General features: G+C 44.7%; 2 protein-coding genes across 3 annotated transcripts in view; one reads left to right on the top strand and one right to left on the bottom strand.

Moving 5' to 3' along the window:
• Window positions 1–5266, top strand: part of KDELR3 (KDEL endoplasmic reticulum protein retention receptor 3) — a 31971-nt gene extending 26705 nt beyond the window's left edge. The window contains exon 5 of the mRNA XM_075321835.1: window positions 4840–5266. Within this exon, the coding sequence (XP_075177950.1) occupies window positions 4840–4880 (41 nt within the window). The 3' untranslated portion in view covers window positions 4881–5266. The remainder of the gene's footprint in view (window positions 1–4839) is intronic.
• A 7938-nt stretch (window positions 5267–13204) lies between these two features.
• The window catches only part of LOC142249875 (putative endonuclease 4), a 73705-nt gene continuing 67494 nt past the window's right edge, over window positions 13205–19415 (bottom strand). For both annotated transcript variants that reach the window (XM_075321834.1, XM_075321832.1), the window contains one exon: window positions 13205–13355. In XM_075321834.1, coding sequence (XP_075177949.1) covers window positions 13330–13355 — 26 coding nt within the window. In that variant the 3' untranslated portion in view covers window positions 13205–13329. The remainder of the gene's footprint in view (window positions 13356–19415) is intronic.

Consider the following 19415-nt stretch of genomic DNA (forward strand, 5'->3'; position numbering starts at 1 on the left):
CGGACGGACAAAGAGAGGGACAGACAGAGAAAGACCGACAGACAGAGCGACCAACTGACAGAGAAAGAGACCGACCGACCGACAGACAGTCGGAGATTGACCGACATCCACAGAGAGAGACTGAAGACCTGCGTTTTGCTTGTCAAAAAAAGCATGCGGAACGCAACAAAAAAGGAATCCAAGTGCATTTTGGTTGCGTTTTGACCCACATAATTGATTTCAATGGGTGGAGAATAATTGATTTCAATGGGTGGAGAACGCAGCTACAACGCACAAAAGAAGTGACATGCTGCTTTTTTTTTTCCGCAGCGATTTTTGGCATCTAAAACGTTGTGTTTAAAATCGCAGCGTGTGCTTTGAATTTTCGGACTTCTCATAGACTTTGCTGGGGAAGCAGAACGCATGCAATTTGGCACTGAAACGCTGCAGTTCAAAACGCAGCGTTAACTCGGGAAAAAATGCAACGTGCGCACATAGCCTAACTCAGGCCTGCTGCTGAGACTCACTGATGATAAAGATAAGAGGCTTAAGCTAATATTACAGGTAAACAAAAAAAGACAGATAACAGACACAGCTGAAGACTCTGTTTTAACATTTGCAGCATGCGGTCTTCAAGTCACATTTCAGAAATCTGCTGACAAACTCCCTTCAATGTGGTTGAGCTGATTTCTATATTTGTGTTTTCATAATCGTGGACCAACAAAAAAAAAAAATCACTACAAGCTATAAGCTTTACTGAAGGCATTCATACCATGAATGAGTAAGGCCGGCTTTGCACATTACGACATCGCATGCCGATGCTACGATGTCGAGTGCGATAGTCCCCGACCCCGTCGTACGTGCGATATCTTGTGATAGCTGCCGTAGTGAACATTATCGCTATGGCAACTTCAAATGCACTCACCTGTCCTGCGACGTCGCTCTGGCTGGCGAACCGCCTCCTTCCTAAGGGGGCGGGCCGGGCGGCGACACAGCGACGTCACACGGCAGCCGGCTAATAGCAACGGAGGGGCGGAGATGAGCAGGATGTAAACATCCCGCCCACCTCCTTCCTTCTCATAGCATCCGGGATGCAGGTAAGCTGATGTTCCTTTCTCCTGCGGCTTTACACACAGCGATGTGTGCTGCTGCAGGAACGAGGAACAACATCGTACCTGTCGCTGCACCGGCATTATGGAAATGTCGGAGACTACACCGATGATACGATTACGACGCTTTTGCGCTCGTTCATCGTATCAAAAAGGTTTTACACACTACGAGAGCCTAGAAGAGGATTTCTCAGACACTGAACTAGGCGATGCTATTAAAGCCCTTAAAGTTGGCAAAAGTCCTGGCCCCGACGGGTTTACTCCCCGGTTCTACAAAATATGTGGAGAAGCCTGTAGCTCTATAATGTTGAAAGCCTTTAACTCCATAACAAAAACATGCCAGTTCCCTAAACAGACACTTCAAGCCCGAATAACAGTAATCCCAAAACCTGGCAGGGATCTACTAACTTGCGCCAATTACAGACCTATCTCATTAATAAACGTGGATATTAAACTATACTCTAAAATGATAGCTTTGAGATTAGGCCCCTACATTCCCAAGCTGATACACAAAGACCAGGTAGGATTTGTTCCAGGGAGGGAGGCGCGTGATAATACAATCAGAACCCTGTCTTTGGTAGCCCAAGCCCGACAACGCCAGACTCCAATGTGCCTCTTGACAGTCGATGCCGAAAAAGCATTTGACAGAGTCCATTGGGGCTTTTTAGAAGCCACGCTGCAGGCAATTGGCGTCCGTTCGCGCTTACTACAATGGGTAAAGGCCCTATACCGTGAACCAACGGCACAAGTGGGCGTGAACGGACGCCTGTCAACCCCATTCAATATTGGAAATGGCACCAGACAGGGATGCCCTCTATCACCATACCTATACATTTTGGTAATGGAATCCCTGGCAAACGCGCTTAGGAAAAACCCCTCGATAAAGGGGTTACAGATCGGACCAACGTCTCATAAACTGGCACTGTTTGCAGATGACCTCCTGATATATGTGACACAACCAAGGATTAGCTTACCTGCCATACTACAGGAGTTTGAGACTTTTGGTGGACTCTCCAACTTTAAAGTAAACCTACAAAAAACAGAGATCCTAAACGTATCGCTACCGTCGGTGGAAGAGGATGCCCTCAAACCAGTTTTTCCCTTTAAGTGGAACAGCAATTGCATAATATATTTGGGGATCAGGATACCTTCTAAACACCAAGACCTATATGAACATAATTTTCCAGACCTTTTAAAAAACATACAAAAAGACCTCACGGCTTGGCATAACCTCCCCATCTCATGGTTTGGCAGAGTCAATACAATTAAAATGGATGTCCTACCCAAAATACTATACATGTTCCAAACAATCCCATTGAATCTAGGAGAAAACTTCATCTTCAAGTTAAAAAAGATGATCAGCAATTTTGTATGGCGAGGTACCAGACCCCGACTGAAATACTCCATGTTGAACAGGTCTCGCTGGGGCAGAGGGGTGGGGCTACCTGATTTTAAAGCGTACCATGCGGCGTCGGTGGGCAATTGCATACTGGATCTCCTCCATAACAGGGACAGAAAATTGTGGATAGAGATTGAATGTGATCTACACGCAACCATGACGCAGGGAATCTTCTGGTTATCATCTAGAATCAACTTGGAGACCCTGGGAATTTCCCCAATTCTCTTGTCTCTGGCTACTGCATGGAGGAGGGCCAATAGGCGATATAGGCTGACAGGGGAACCGGGCCCTATGACGTCACTGGTGGGCAACCCTGCATTCCAATGCTGGCTTCATGAAATCCGTCCCAGCTTGATTTCAATGCCAACGGGAGGGATCCCACGTGTTAAAGATGTCATTACTCAACAGGGTTGCAGACCACTGATGTCCTTGCTAGATGACCGGCCAAGAGAGCCAAGTCATTGGTTCAATACTTACAACTACGTAGCTTTGTAGACTCTCTATCTCCGAGATCTGAGATGCATAAGGACTTAACTCCATTTGACAGATTTTGTTTCCTTCGAGAAACACCTCCCCACACAGTCTCAATAATCTACAACATAACAGTGTCTGGAGGGACGGGGGGGACCTGCCCGAGTATGTAGGGCAATGGCAGTCAGAACTGAGAGACTTTTTCCAAAGAACAGTGGTATAAGTCATTTAACCTAACACACAAATCCACCATCTCATGTAGAATGCAGGAACTCAACTATAAAATCCTCGCACGGTGGTACAGGACACCCGCCAGGCTCCACAGAATGTTTCCAGAGGTCTCAGACACTTGCTGGAGGTGTCAGTCCTCTGTGGGCACAATGCTACATGTTTGCTGGTCTTGTCCAGGGATCCAGGGATTATGGGAAGACGTCTTTGCTCTCTATAATCATTTACATCAAGTGGGAGTGACACCCTCGCCGGAGGTGGCACTCTTCTCAATGTACGGGGGGGCAATCTCTAAGGTGAGGAGAGGTCTGCTCTCATACTTCATGATCTCAATGAGACAGATCATACCGAAACATTGGAGGTCCACCTATACATTGAGAAGAGCAGACTGGGTGGGGGCTATGGATGCCCTGAGACGTTTGGAAGAGATAAGAGCATTTGATGAAGGGAGAGACTCACTATGCTTTTCCACCTGGTATCCGTGGCTTCAATTCAGAGAAACACAACAATCCCAATCCTGGTTACACACGGGCACGCTGCCACACTGATGTTTGGCGGGGCGAAGTGGCCCTCCTGATGGGAGGGTGGTGTGGTGCGACGTCACAGAACCCTACAGAATCTCCCCTTCTCTCTTTCTCGTGTTTTCCTTCTTTCTCTTCTCTTTCTCCCTCTTCTTCTCCTTTCATCCCTTGCTTTTCTTTCTTTCCCCTCTTTTCCTTCTCTTGCTTATCTAATTAGTGTACATAGGTTTACTTGTTGAAATATATGGCAAGATTATTCAGAATGATATTGGCATCTACATATTAAATAGAACAAAAGATAAACGATTGATATATACTTGGGATAAGATGTCATTAAGGATGTTATGAAGAATTTTTCTTGTAAGACCTACGATAAAGTTCACTGTAGTATATGCTGTATAAGATTTAAATGCCCAGACCAAACTGCTACTTTTCCATATTCTGTAAAACCGGGCACTACAAAATTATATATATTCATGCTTTGTTATATAATTTTTCTTGAAAACAATAAAGAAATATTAAACGAAAAAGGTTTTACACACTACGACATCGCAAGTGACGCCGGATGTGCGTCACTTTCGATTTGACCCCACCGACATCGCACCTGCGATGTCGTAGTGTGCAAAGCCGGCCTAAGGTTTAATGCCGCAGTGCGTAGGATTTCACTTATCTACACTTTTCTTATCTATTGTCACACTTTTATTTTGTACCATGATTTTAAAAATGGAATAATGGAATTGATTTTGAATCCATGGGCTGTCCAGCTGGATCTTACTGCATGTTACCTGCATGTTTGCCTCCTGTGTTGCTCTGACTCTTCCTTGCTGGGAATCACCTGTGGTCTGTTCATGTACCTGGGGTAAGGTGACTTAGAGGTTCCTTAAATTATAGTCTATGGGTCTGTTTACGTCTTTTTTTTGCAAACTATTTTTGATCTGAGTTGCAGACCAAAATCACCCATACAAGTCTAAAAAAATTGGCAAAAATTGACAAACTAATAAAAATCTGATTGAACGTATTGGACATTTTTTTTTCACATACAAAAAATAAACGGGGTGTCTAAATGAGGCTCAAAAAATACATAATATGCTGAAATGTGTAAGGATGAATCATTTTTCTTCTATCTAAACAGTTCTCCGCGGGAAGAAGCTCAGTCTCCCTATGCCAGTTTAATGCCAGGACTCATCAGTAATGACACGTTACAAGCCGTGGACCAAGTGAAGAAAAGGTTGCATCCGAATTTACTCTATGCCCATTAACTCGATCCAGAATTGGGTGATGAGCGGCGCTTCTGAGACGGCCAACCAAGAGTGTATTAGAATTTATCTTGGGGGAATGGAGAGAGTTGAGTTCTTAAAGAAAGAGGACAGTCTACATAATATTTGGTGGTACTGACAATCGATCACAGTAAATCTGGTCTGGGTAAGGGGGTGGTCTTCTTTGTTTTATATTTTGGTCTCTTTCCTGATAAGACAATATATTTGGGATATAAACTTGTAAATATCTTTGTACAAATAAAAGAAGCAATGATGCTCTGTAGATAATCTGGGTCACATGCTTTTTACGACTAAGCTTTTTGCCACCTTGAGAAATGTGTCGGTTTTTTTTAGAGCTCACGTGCAATTAGTTTTTATGGCTCTATTACATGATCAGGATATTGAAAATCAGCAGTCATGTAGTCTCTGGCCATAGAAGGTCACAGCGTTTGGCTGCACACAATACTCCCTGACTTTCCATTGTTCCTGCTGTTAGTATTCATTGTACTAGGTAACTTTCCTGCTGGGTTTTCATCTCTTCCCCTTTAGGACCCAGCGGCGCTCTTCTTCCACCCAGCTGCTTATTATCAGTATTTCCCATGGTCTTAAATACTCCCATCTTCCCTGGACTTGTGCTGGTTATATTATTCAGTTTTTTCAAACTCTGGTTGCAAGCAGGTGGCTTGTACTCATCTGTGGTATCACATTGCTGAATTTCTACCTGAATCACCTGTAGATAAGTAGTTCATGAACTTTTTCCCAGTATGTCCTCCTTGTGTCTTCGTTAGTGTTTAGTGGGGTTGACAAAGACCTCATCCCACCCGTTCCCTATTTAGAGTCAAGCATTTGGAATACCTAAGGTCAGATATCCATCTCAGCACATAGGTAATGAACCTATCTAGGGTGGTGAGGGACCCCAGGGGACAGCAGTAGGTTTGGTCAGGGGTCACCATATCCCCCTTCCCTAGACAAAGGGTTCCGTTTCACTTTCGCGGTTCGTTTGGTACTCCCCCGTATCTAGCGTGACAATAGCCTGATGCTAGGCAGGGTACAGTCAGTGACTTAAGGCCACTTTACACGCAACGACATCGCTAACGAGATGTCGTTGGGGGTCACGGAATTCGTGACGCACATCCGGCCTCATTAGCGACGTCGTTGCGTGTGAAATGCACGAACGAACGACCGTTAACGATCAAAATTACTTACCTAATCGTTGATCGTTGACGCGTCGTTCCTTTCCCGATTATCGTTGCTGTAGCAGGACGCGGGTTGTTCGTCGTTCCTGTGGTAGCACACATCGCTACGTGTGACACCGCAGGAACTAGGAACATCACCTTACCTGCGGACGTCCGCAATGAGGAAGTAAGGAGGTGGGCGGGATGTTCGTCCCCTCTGCTTCTATTGGGCGGCTGCTTAGTGACGTCGCTGTGACGCCGCACGAACAGCCCCCTTAGAAAGGAGGCGGTTCGCCGGCCACAGCGACATCTCTAGGCAGGTAAGTATGTGTGACAGGTGTAAGCGATGTTGTGCGCCACGAGCAGCGATTTGCCCGTGACAGCACTTTGCTTGGATACCCGATATTTATCTTGGTTACCAGCTTACCGCAGGCTGCCAGCGATGGCTCCCTTCACACTGTAGCTGTAAAAAGCCCTGCTTTTGGTGATCGAGCCGTTCTCGAACGTAACTCGAACTGTCGAGCTTTTAGCAAAAAGCTCGAGTTCGATCTCGAGCACCCCCCAAAATCACTCGAATATGAAATTGGCGAACCTCGCTCATCTCTAGTGTATACCCTAATAACTTTTCTAAAGTGTCAACATAATCTGTAGATAATAACGAATACTGAAGAATTTCATATGACCGATTAGTTTTATATCTGAATAGTACACTGTGTGCAGAATTATTAGGCAAATGAGTATTTTGATGACATGATACTTTTTATACATGTTGTGCTATTCCAAACTGTATAGGCTTGAGAGCCAACTACCAATTAAGTAAATCAGGTGATGTGCATCTCTGTAATGAGGAGGGGTGTGGTGTAATGACATCAACACCCTATATAAGGTGTGCTTAATTATTAGGCAACTTCCTTTCCTTTGGCAAAATGGGTCAGAAGAGAAATTTGAAGGGCTCTGAAAAGTCCAAAATTGTGAGATGTCTCGCAGAGGGATGCAGCAGTCTTGAAATTGCTAAACTTTTGAAACATGATCACCAAACAATCAAGCGTTTCATCGCAAATAGGTCGCAAGAAGTGTGTTGGGCAAAAAAGGCGCAAAATAACTGCCCATGAATTGAGGAAAATCAAGCATGAAGCTGCCAAGATGCCATTTGCCACCAGTTTCGCCATATTTCAGAGCTGCAACGTTACTGGAGTATCAAAAAGCACAAGGTGTGCCATACTCAGGGACATGGCCAAGGTAAGGAAGGCTGAAAAACCACCACCTTTGAACAAGAAACATAAGATAAAACGTCAAGACTGGGCCAAGAAATATCTTAAGACTGATTTTTCAAAGGTTTTATGGACTGATGAAATGAGAGTGACTCTTGATGGGCCAGATGGATGGGCCAGAGGCTGGATCAGTAAAGGGCAGAGAGCTCCACTCCGACTCAGACGCCAGGAAGGTGGAGGTGGGGTACTGGTGTGGGCTGGTATCATCAAAGATGAACTTGTGGGACCTTTTCGGGTTGAGGATGGAATGAAGCTCAACTCCCAGACCTACTGCCAGTTTCTGGAAGACAACTTCTTCAAGCAGTGGTACAGGAAGAAGCTCCATCACATGCATCCAACTACTCCACGGCGTGACTGGCCAGTAAAGGTCTAAAAGATGAAAAAATAATGAAATGGCCCACTTGTTCACCTGATCTGAACCCCATAGAGAACCTGTGGTCCGTCATAAAATGTGAGATCTACAGGGAGGGAAAACAGTACACCTCTCGGAGCAGTGTCTGGAGGCTGTGGTGGCTGCTGCACACAATGTTGATCGTAAACAGGTCAAGCAACTGACAGAATCTATGGATGGTAGGCTGTTGCCTGTCATCATAAAGAAAAAAATCCTTTTTTCTTAAAGGGACTTTGTCAGAATGACTGTTCAAATCAAGCACAGGCGCTTGGTGCATCATGGTGGGGCTAATCATTTAAATGCATCTTCCCACCTGCTGTTTTCCCTCCTAAAACCACCTCTTTCTTTGATCGGCAGCTGTGGCTTCATAAAGCCAGAGAAGGGCAGAGATAGAGGGAAAACCAGCAGGTGGGAAGGTGCACTTAAATGTTTGGCCACTGTTTGAACAGTCATTCTGAGCTGATAGCGTCTCTTTAAAGATCAAGTTTAAAATGATGTGTTTCGGAGCCATCCTTTTTCAAACGAGAAAGTACAGCCTTGTCATTTGAAAAAGGAGTGAATGGCTCTGAAATGCATCATGTATTACGCTCATCTTTAAGAATAAAGGCTTTGTCTTCTGTTGGATGCTGGGATATTTCTACATTGTACCCTTGATCGGTAGTAATGGGCAGTCCAGCTCTTTTTTTTTTATACAGCTCTCTTGGTTTTGTTCGCCAAAAAGAGATGGATCTTTTGGATACTCAATGGATCCCTATTAAATAGGTGAACACATTTAAGATGACAGTAACTCGGCTGAAACCCTGCCCACCCATGACCAAAACCGGGGTTTGCTCAGGTGCGCGGGATTTTGTTTGCCGAACACCAAATTTTTATGCCCAGTGGCAGCCATTAAGAAAATGTAGTGGCTGTCACTGGAGTACCGACTCTCATCAAATTCATAGCAGGGACCCTGCTCTTTGTCTCAGATCGGTCATGACAGACATCATTATTGATCGAATGTGCCTAATTGGATCACTGTATCTGTTGCTTTCCTTGGGTAGTGCCACAGCCACTGTACACCACTGGATATGGACTTCTGGCAGCAAATGAAGCCTTGATTAGCGTTGTGCCTATCCTAGCACAACTAAGCAAGGTGAGCCTTTGAGACGATTACATTGCTTATAAATGTCATGCTAGGTACAGGGAAGTACCCAGCATACGGCGAAAGGGTGACCCCCTGACCAAACCTACCACTGGGCCCTGGGTTTCCTCACCACCCGAGATAGGTGCGGAACCTATGCGCTGAGAAGGATACCTGTGACCCTAGGCTGACTGTCTGTATCTAGGCCCTAGGTAGGGAATGGATGGGATTAGCTCTTCGTCAACCCCACTGAGAGCTAAAGAACACACAAGAATAACAAACAAGGGAAGTAAACAACAACAACTTATCTCCAGATGCCTCAGGAAGAGGAACTGCAAGCAACAACCATGTTACACCAGAAGAATGCGAGCTTGCACTGGAGACTTGTTAAGGGTAAAGAATTAAGAAATTATATATATTTTATATATATATATATATATTTTATATATATATATATATATATATATATATATATATATATATATATATATATATATATATATATATATATATATATATATATATATATATATATATTACACACACATACACTGTATAGACACCAAGAGCCAAGAGAAGTGCTGATGAAAAGCAGCTGAAAGGGTGAAGAACTGTGCAGGGTACTAAAGGGAAAGGGATAAAAACAAAGCAACAGCGATACATAGGATACCAAATACATTATGAAGGAATGATAGAGTCAGAGAGCAGTTTGCACAGCCAAACTCTGTGACCTTCTATTAGAGTATACTTACCCTCTAAGGGCCTGTATCTATCTGGTTAATGTTTTCCCAATATTGCCTGATATGCTGAACCAAGTGAAAATGAAATCTTTGAATATTTACACATTACTGTATAATGGGCCTCTAAGCTACATACATTACTAACTAGTAATATGTGTAACACCGTACAATTTAGAGATCTGCTATTAATTTTCCTACAACATATTGCAACTCTACATGGAACAATGTAACCAGTCATATGGTAAACTACTGCATCCTACCACCATCCATATGGCTTAAATATGCACTAGAACATTTATACTGTATCCATTGTCCATTGTAACCATTAGGTCTACTCAGAATGGGATATAGTGATAATTACTGGCGTTCCAGAGAGGCCTGACATTTGTACTGGTCAATGTTTTTATCCTTTGTTGATCTCGAAGATCCTATCCAACATATAGTAGGTGTAGTAGTAATAATAATAATAATAATAATAATAATAATAATAAAAAAAAATAATAATAATAGCAAATACCTCCAATTAGAAATGTAGTATAGCTCTGATTAGCTATGTCACATACCTCATGTGCAAGGCATTGCAGCTTAGGTTTCCATAGTTACGACCACTAGCAACTAAGTGTCCCTATATGAGTGGTCAAAAAAACATGTATACTTAAGCTACTGTAATGCCCTGCACATGAAGCAAGAGACGTAAGTAATCAAGAGAAATATACTACATTTTATATTTCTAATTGGAGGTAATTGTTAATATTATTAGTAAACCTACTACACATTGCTGACAATGAATGGTAGGGGTTAAAATACACGCTGCCATGGCATGGTGATTATCCTGATGGAGTTTCCACTCAAATATATATACACACACTATATATATATTTTATATATATATATATATTACATATTTACAATTTTATTTTTTTGTGTTCTAAAGTTGTATTCCAATAAATAGAATATAAAATATATTTATTGGAATTCAACTTTAGAACACAAAAAACTAAAATTGTAAATATGTAAAATATATGTATATGATATATATATGTAATCTACTGTATACATACATACATAGGTATATACACATAAGAGAATGAACCCCTTGCGTCCTGGCCAGTTTTGGCCTTAATGGCAGACCTACAATTTGTTGTTTATTTTTCTATTGTCACGTTCCTGGAGCCATAATGTTACCTTTTATATTCATTTTTGCAGCAGTCATATTAGGGCCCATCTTTTTTTAGTATGAGCTGGCTTTGCTTAAATTATTAAGCTTTTATTACCGCTTTATGAGGAGCATTTTAATAAAAAAAAAAACAGTATTGCCAGGTTTTTTGTGTTTGAATTTTACACTATTTCTCTTGTACTAAAAAAAAAAAAAAAAAAAAAAAGGGGTTAGTTTATTCTGTGGGTTTGTACAAATACTGATGTATGAGCTCTACTTACCATATGATGAGCGGGCACTACCATGCTCGGTAGTTGTTAAGACCAGTTGGGTGCTCGGACGGACAAGACTCGAGCCCCCGTTTATAATGGAAGTCAAAGCGGGACTCAAGTGTTTCTCTGAGAAATCTGAAAAAAATGCTCGAGTTCCCCATTAACTTCCATTATACTCGGGTGCTCAAGTCACACCTGTCCTAGCATCCAACTGCTCTATTAGAGAATATGTCACCAGGTTTTTACTCCCTCATCTAAGATCAGCATGATGTAGAGACAGAGACCCTGATTCCAGCAATATGTTACTTACTGAGCGGTTTGCTGTCATTTTGATAAACTCCATGTTTTCTCTGCTGCTTCTCTAGCAGTTACACAGATTTCATGAATATGCTGGACTACCTGGCAGCAGGGCAAGTAGTCCTCTAATGATAATCTCCTGCTGATAAAATCACTGTTTAATCAAAACTACACTAAGCAGCCCAGTAAGTGACACATCACTGGAATCAGGGTCTCTGCCCCTACGTTATGCTGCTCTCAGATTAGGTGGCAAAAACCTGGTGACAGATTGCCTTTAACGAGTACTGAACACCTGAGCATGGTAGTGCCCTGCCCTCTCATAATGAACGGCGATACCAAATTTGTATACTTTTATACATCTTTTACTATTTTGTATAATTTTTTTTTTTTGCATAATTTACAAATGGAACATGTCATCTTTAACTTTTTGCCTTTTGGAGAACATTTCATCTTCAACTTGCTTAACTGTTCACAATAACAGTAATTTTGACCCGGGATGCCCAAACGTTTGCATCATGCCTCTGTATAGGGCTTAGATTGGCGCTATGTCCGGCCTCAGCACTTGCAGCAGGAGTCTGTGCAAAGCAATTGGCTCTTCCATGCGGATGACATGGGTACAACTTCTGTGCCTGTGCAATCGCTGACAAACCTGCACGTCAGATTACAGTAAATCACCTGCAATCTTGATATAGTTACAAGTTACGTCATTTTTTGGGAAGGGGTTAAGCTTATCAGTAATGTCCCGAATATGTTCTGAAGGCAAAGTTTTTAGAATATTGTAAGTGATCTGAAATTATAAATGTTGGTTCAGGTCAATTAGCAGATGTATGTCTGTGTCTGCCTCTGTCCCCTAGCTTCTTGCTTCTTCTTCCCCCTTCTTAGACTTTTAAGAGCAGCACCGGTCATCTTTTCCAGCTGGAAATGAAAATATGTCTTCACTGAGGACATATTTCTGCAATAAATATTCTAGAAAGTTTCATATCTTTGCTTGTTCTGCTAATTTATAACAATGGTAACTCTATAACGGGATCCAAGGCCACAGTGCATACTTTATATTTTGGACTGGACAGGGCAGAATGTGAGAGTAACAGTGGCCTTAGAGAGCGGACAGACCCGGCCGAGAGTGGCAATGTCTATGTGTAAGGTATTGTATTATCGTGATGTCAGGCACTACGGCTCCAGCAACTGCCAGGAATATTCTGCACAGCTCCGGATTTGCTTCTCGTTATTGACAAATTTGGCTACGAATACAATATCTAGAGTTGAGCGAGTACCTAACTATTCATACTCGCTATACTCATAACGAGCACTGTCTACTACTCGCGTATTCATTCCGAATAGCATGTGCCATGAAAGTCAATGGGGAATACTCGCAATGTAATGAGAAACCCAAATTCGGCATTATTCGCTACTCGAATGAATAGTATGCCATTCGGGTTACTCGTTACCTTGTGAGTTTTCCCCATTGACTTGCATTACACGCTATTCGTAATGAAGACGAGAGTAGAAAACAGTACTCGTTATGAGTATAGCAAGTACATAGTTAGATACTCGCTCAACTTGAAGAATATCATAACTTAACTGCATGCGGACAGAATACATTTAGTTTTATTAGAAAATACTTCATATTATATAATATATATACATACACATACACATATATATATATATATATATATATATAACACTGCAGAAACATTATTGTGTATAAAGTTACAAAATGTTTAAAATATTACATCAATTTTCCTCTTGAACATCAGAAGAAGTGTCTTCTTTTTTTTTTACAAGGTTGGAAAATATTTTTCATCTTTTTCTTGAAAAAAAAAAAAAAAAAATATCAGTTTAGAAAGGTATCTATTGGGGACAAAAACCTTGAATTGCCAAGAAAATGTTGAATTCTTCAGCCTTGCAAGAACTTTACACTGAATATTTGCTTGCTGTTTCTCAAAAAGTCTCAGAAGTGTCAACCTCTAAGGAGGAAGAAAAAAAAGTTCCATTATTACTTGTTGTTCCATAATAGATGGCTACGTTCACACCACGTTTTTGACACATACCGTATTTTTCGGACCATAAGACGCACTTTTTTCTCCCTCAAATGTTGGGGGGAAGTGGGGGGTGCGTCTTATGGTCTGAATGTGGATGCGGGGAATGAGGGTCATCGGGAGCACAAGCAGGCTGCAGCAGCGCCTGCCGTGACCACGTGAGCCCGCTCATTAGATATGCACGCCCATCCTCCCGCCCATCATCTCTCAGCGCTGAAGTCAGCGCTGACAGGTGGGCGGGGTAATGGGCAGGAAGATGAGCGGGGGATGCGCGCATAATTAACAGCCGGCCGCATGATCATCCCTGGCAACTACAGCCTGGAGTGATCATGTGCGGCTGTATTCACTGCCCCGTGCATCATTATCAGCGCAGGGTGCAGTGAATCAGTGTACTCACCCGTCACCGTGTGTGGAGCAGTCACCGTTGTCTGCAGCATCGCGATGTCTTCCTGTCTGTGCCGGTCAGCTGATCTGTGTAGAGAGCGGTGAGCATAGCGATGACGTCATCGCTGTGCGCGCCGCTAGTGTCCACACAGATCAGCTGACCGGCACAGACAGGAAGACATCGCGATGCTGCAGACAACGGTGACGGCTCCCCACACGGTGACAGCTCCACTCAGCGGCGCTGCAGCTGAGACAGAGAGGAAGATGATCGGTGCTCCAGGGAGTGAGGAAAGGTGAGTATAAACGTTTATTTCTTTTTCTGTGCCACAGGATACAGGCCATATACCAGGATGGGGGTATTTTATGAGCAGGGTGGGTGGTATATTATCAGCAGGATGGGGGTATATAGCAGGATGGGGGTATATGAGCAGGATGGATGGGGGTATATGAGCAGGATGGATGGGGGTATATGAGCAGGATGGATGGGGGTATATGAGCAGGATCATATACAAGGCAGGAGGATAGTTACCAGAATAGGGTACCTTAGTAGAAAATTTGGGGACATTACCCCCATAACAGTGTCAGCAGCAGATCCTTGCCCCATAACAGTGTGTCATGACCACATTTTTTGGTTAAAATTTTATTTTCCTATTTTCCTCCTCTAAAACCAGGGTGCGTCTTATGGTCAGGTGCGTCTTATAGTCCGAAAAAGATGGTAGTTAAGGTACATTTTACTATTAACTGTAAAAAATAAATTTTAATATATATATCTCCCTCTCTCTCTATATATATATATATATATATATATATATATATATATCTATCCCCACAACACATACATAACAAACAATTTCTATTTTCTCATTAATGTACACTCTGCACCCAATCTTGCCAGGAAAAAAAAAATAATTATAGAAATTTACCAGAAATGTAGACATTTTTGCAAATTTATTAAACAAGAAAAACTGAAATATCACATGGTCATAAGTATTCAGACCCTTTGCTCAGTATTGAGTAGAAGCGCCCTTCCTTTTGAGCTAGTACAGCCATGAGTCTTTTTGGGAATGATGCAACAAGTTTTTCACCCCTGGATTTGGGGATCCTCTGCCATTCTACCTTGCAGATCCTCTGCAGTTCTGTCAGGTTGGATGGTGGACAGACATTTTCAGGTTTCTGATATTTCAGTTTTTCTTGTTTAATAATTTTGCAAACATTTCAACGAAGGGAATTTTGTTTACTTACCGTAAATTCCTTTTCTTCTAGCTCCAATTGGGAGACCCAGACAATTGGGTGTATAGCTACTGCCTCCGGAGGCCGCACAAAGTACTACACTTAAAAGTGTAAGGCCCCTCCCCTTCTGGCTATACACCCCCCCGTGGGATCACGGGTTCCTCAGTTTTAGTGCAAAAGCAAGAAGGAGGAAAGCCAATAACTGTTTCAAAAACAAATTCAATCCGATAAACAACATCGGAGAACTGAACTTATTAACATGAACAACATGTGCACCCGAAAAACAAAATCCCTAAGAAAAAACAGGGCGGGTGCTGGGTCTCACAATTGGAGCTAGAAGAAAAGGAATTTACGGTAAGTAAACAAAATTCCCTTCTTCTTTGTCGCTCCTAATTGGGAGACCCAGACAATTGGGACGTCCAAAAGCAGTCCCTGGGTGGGTAAAAGAATACCTCGTGATAGGGCTGTCAAGCAGACCTTTCCTACAGGTGGGCCACCGCCGCCTGAAGGACTTGTCTACCTAGGCCGGCATCCGCCGAAGCGAAGGTATGCACCTGATAATGTTTGGTAAAAGTGTGCAGGCTCGACCAGGTAGCCGCCTGGCACACCTGCTGAGCCGTAGCCTGATGCCGTAATGCCCAGGACGCACCCACGGCTCTGGTAGAATGGGCCTTCAGTCCAGATGGAATCGGAAGCCCAGCAGAACGGTAGGTGTGAAGAATTGGTTCCTTGATCCACCGCGCAAGGGTGGATTTGGAAGCTTGCGACCCTTTACGCTGACCAGCGACCAGGATAAAGAGTGCATCCGAGCGGCGCAGGGGCGCCGTGCGGGAAATGTAGATCCTGAGTGCTCTCACCAGGTCCAACAAATGCAAACCCTTTTCGAATTGGTGAACTGGATGCGGACACAAAGACGGTAAAGTGATATCCTGATTGAGATGAAAGGAAGATACCACCTTGGGAAGAAACTCTGGAATTGGACGCAGAACTACCTTGTCCTGGTGAAACACCAGGAAGGGAGATTTGCAAGATAACGCCGCCAGCTCGGACACTCTCCGAAGAGACGTGACCGCCACTAGAAAAGCCACTTTCTGTGAAAGCCGAGAAAAGGAAATCTCCTTCATAGGCTCGAAAGGCGGCTTCTGGAGAGCAATTAGAACCTTGTTCAGATCCCAGGGCTCCAACGGCCGCTTGTAAGGAGGGACGATATGACAGACTCCTTGCAGGAACGTGCGTACCTTAGGAAGTCACGCTAGGCGTTTCTGAAAAAATACGGATAGCGCGGAGACTTGACCTTTAAGGGAGCTAAGCGACAAACCTTTTTCCAACCCAGACTGCAGGAAGGAAAGAAAAATAGGCAATGCAAATGGCCAGGGAGAAACTCCCTGGGCAGAGCACCAAGATAGGAATATCTTCCACGTCCTGTGGTAGATCTTGGCGGAGGATGGTTTCCTAGCCTGTCTCATGGTGGCAACCACCTCATGAGATAAACCTGAGGCCCCTAGGATCCAGGACTCAATGGCCACACAGTCAGGTTCAGGGCCGCAGAATTCAGATGGAAAAACGGCCCTTGAGACAGCAAGTCTGGACGGTCTGGTAGCGCCCACGGTTGGCCTACCGTGAGGTGCCACAGATCCGGGTACCACGACCTCCTTGGCCAGTCTGGAGCGACGAGAATGGCGCGGCGGCAGTCGGACCTGATCTTTCGGAGCACTCTGGGCAACAGTGCCAGAGGTGGGAACACATAAGGTAGCCGGAACTGTGACCAATCTTGAACTAAGGCGTCTGCCGCCCAAGCTCGGTGATCGTGAGATCGTGCCATGAAAACCGGGACCTTGTTGTTGTGTCGTGACGCCATCAGGTCGACGTCCGGCATCCCCCAGCGGCGACAGATCTCCTGAAACACGTCCGGGTGAAGGGACCATTCCCCTGCGTCCATGCCCTGGCGACTGAGAAAATCTGCTTCCCAGTTTTCCACGCCTGGGATGTGAACTGCGGATATGGTGGATGCTGTGTCTTCCACCCACGACAGAATCCGCCTTACTTCCTGGAAGGCTTGCCGACTGCGTGTTCCCCCTTGGTGGTTGATGTACGCCACCGCCGTGGAATTGTCCGACTGAATTCGGATCTGCTTGCCTTCCAGCCACTGTTGGAAGGCTTGCAGGGCAAGATAGACTGCTCTGATTTCCAGAACATTGATCTGAAGGGTGGAGTCTTTCCGAGTCCACGTACCCTGAGCCCTGTGGTGAAGAAACACTGCTCCCCACCCTGATAGGCTCGCATCTGTCGTGACTACCGCCCAGGATGGGGGTAGGAACGACCTTCCTTTTGACAAAGAGGTGGGAAGAAGCCACCACCGGAGAGAATCCTTGGCTGTCTGAGAGAGGGAAACATCCCTGTCGAGGGACGTCGACTTCCCGTCCCATTGGCGGAGAATGTCCCATTGTAGAGGGCGCAGATGAAACTGCGCGAAAGGGACTGCTTCCATTGCTGCCACCATTTTCCCTAGGAAATGCATGAGGCGCCTCAAGGTGTGCGACTGGCCCTGAAGGAGAGATTGCACCCCTGTCTGCAGCGAGCACTGCTTGTCCAGTGGAAGTTTCACTATCGCTGAGAGAGTATGAAACTCCATGCCAAGATATGTTAGTGATTGGGTCGGGGTTAGATTTGACTTTGCAAAGTTGACAATCCACCCGAAACTCTGGAGAGTCTTCAGTGCCACGTTCAAACTGTGTTGGCATGCCTCTTGAGAGGGTGCCTTGATAAGTAGATCGTCCAAATACGGAATCACAGAGTGACCCTGCGAGTGCAGGACTGCTACTACTGCAGCCATGACCTTGGTGAAGACCCGAGGGGCTGTCGCCAGCCCGAAAGGTAGCGCTACGAACTGCAGGTGTTCGCTTCCTATAACGAAGCGTAGAAAAACGCTGATGCTCTGGCGCAATCGGCACGTGGAGATAAGCATCCTTGATGTCTATTGATGCTAGGAAATCTCCTTGAGACATTGAGGCGATGACGGAGCAGAGAGATTCCATCCGGAACCTCCTGGTTTTTACGTGTTTGTTGAGCAACTTTAGATCCAGGACGGGACGAAACGACCCGTCCTTCTTTGGCACCACAAACAAATTGGAGTAAAAACCGTGACCTTGTTCCTGAAGAGGAACGGAAGTCACCACTCCTTCCGCCTTTAGAGCGGCCACCGCCTGCAGCAGAGCATCGGCCCGGTCGGGCGGTGGAGAAGTTCTGAAGAAACGAGTTGGAGGACGAGAGCTGAACTCTATCCTGTACCCGTGAGACAGAATGTCTCTCACCCAACGGTCTTTGACCTGTGACAGCCAAATGTCGCCAAAGCGGGAGAGCCTGCCACCGACCGAGGATGCGGAAAGAGGAGACTGAGAGTCATGAGGAAGCAGTCTTGGTGACGGTTCTTCCTGCTGTCTTTTTTGGGCGTGATTGAGTCCGCCAAGAATCTGAGCCTCTCTGATCCTTTTGAGTCCTCTTAGACGAGGAGAATTGGGACCTGCCTGAGCCTCGAAAGGACCGAAAACCAGACTGACCCCTCCTTTGTTGGGGTTTGTTTTGTCTGTGTTGAGGTAAGGATGAATCCTTACCCTTGGAGTGTTTAATGATTTCATCCAAACGCTCACCAAACAATCGGTCACGAGAAAAAGGCAAACTGGTTAAGCACGTCTTGGAAGCAGAATCTGCCTTCCATTCCCTCAACCACAAGGCTCTGCGTAAAACTACGGAGTTGGCTGACGCCACCGCCGTACGGCTCGTAGAGTCTAGGACAGCATTAATCGCGTAAGACGCGAATGCAGACATCTGAGAGGTCAATGGTGCCACCTGCGGAGCAGATGTACGTGTGACAGTGTCGACTTGTGTAAGCCCAGCTGAAATAGCTTGGAGTGCCCATACGGCTGCGAATGCTGGCGCCAACGACGCTCCAATAGCTTCATAGATGGATTTCAACCAGAGCTCCATCTGTCTGTCAGTGGCATCTTTAAGTGCCGCTCCATCTTCCACTGCAACTAAGGATCTAGCTGCAAGCCTGGAGATTGGAGGGTCCACCTTGGGACACTGGGTCCAGCCCTTGACCACGTCAGGGGGAAAAGGATAGCGTGTATCTTTAAGCCGTTTGGAAAACCGCTTATCGGCATAAGCGTGGTGTTTCTGGATTGCGTCTCTAAAGTCAGAGTGGTCCAGAAAAGAGCTTAATTTACGCTTGGGATATCTGAAATGGAATTTCTCATGCTGTGAAGCTGACTCCTCCTCAGGAGGAGCTGGCGGAGAAATATCTAACATCTTATTGATGGACGCTATAAGATCATTCACTATGGCGTCACCATCCGGTGTATCCAGATTGAGAGCGGT

This window comes from Anomaloglossus baeobatrachus, chromosome 8 (genome assembly GCF_048569485.1).
Source record: "Anomaloglossus baeobatrachus isolate aAnoBae1 chromosome 8, aAnoBae1.hap1, whole genome shotgun sequence".
NCBI classification, from domain to species: domain Eukaryota; kingdom Metazoa; phylum Chordata; class Amphibia; order Anura; family Aromobatidae; genus Anomaloglossus; species Anomaloglossus baeobatrachus.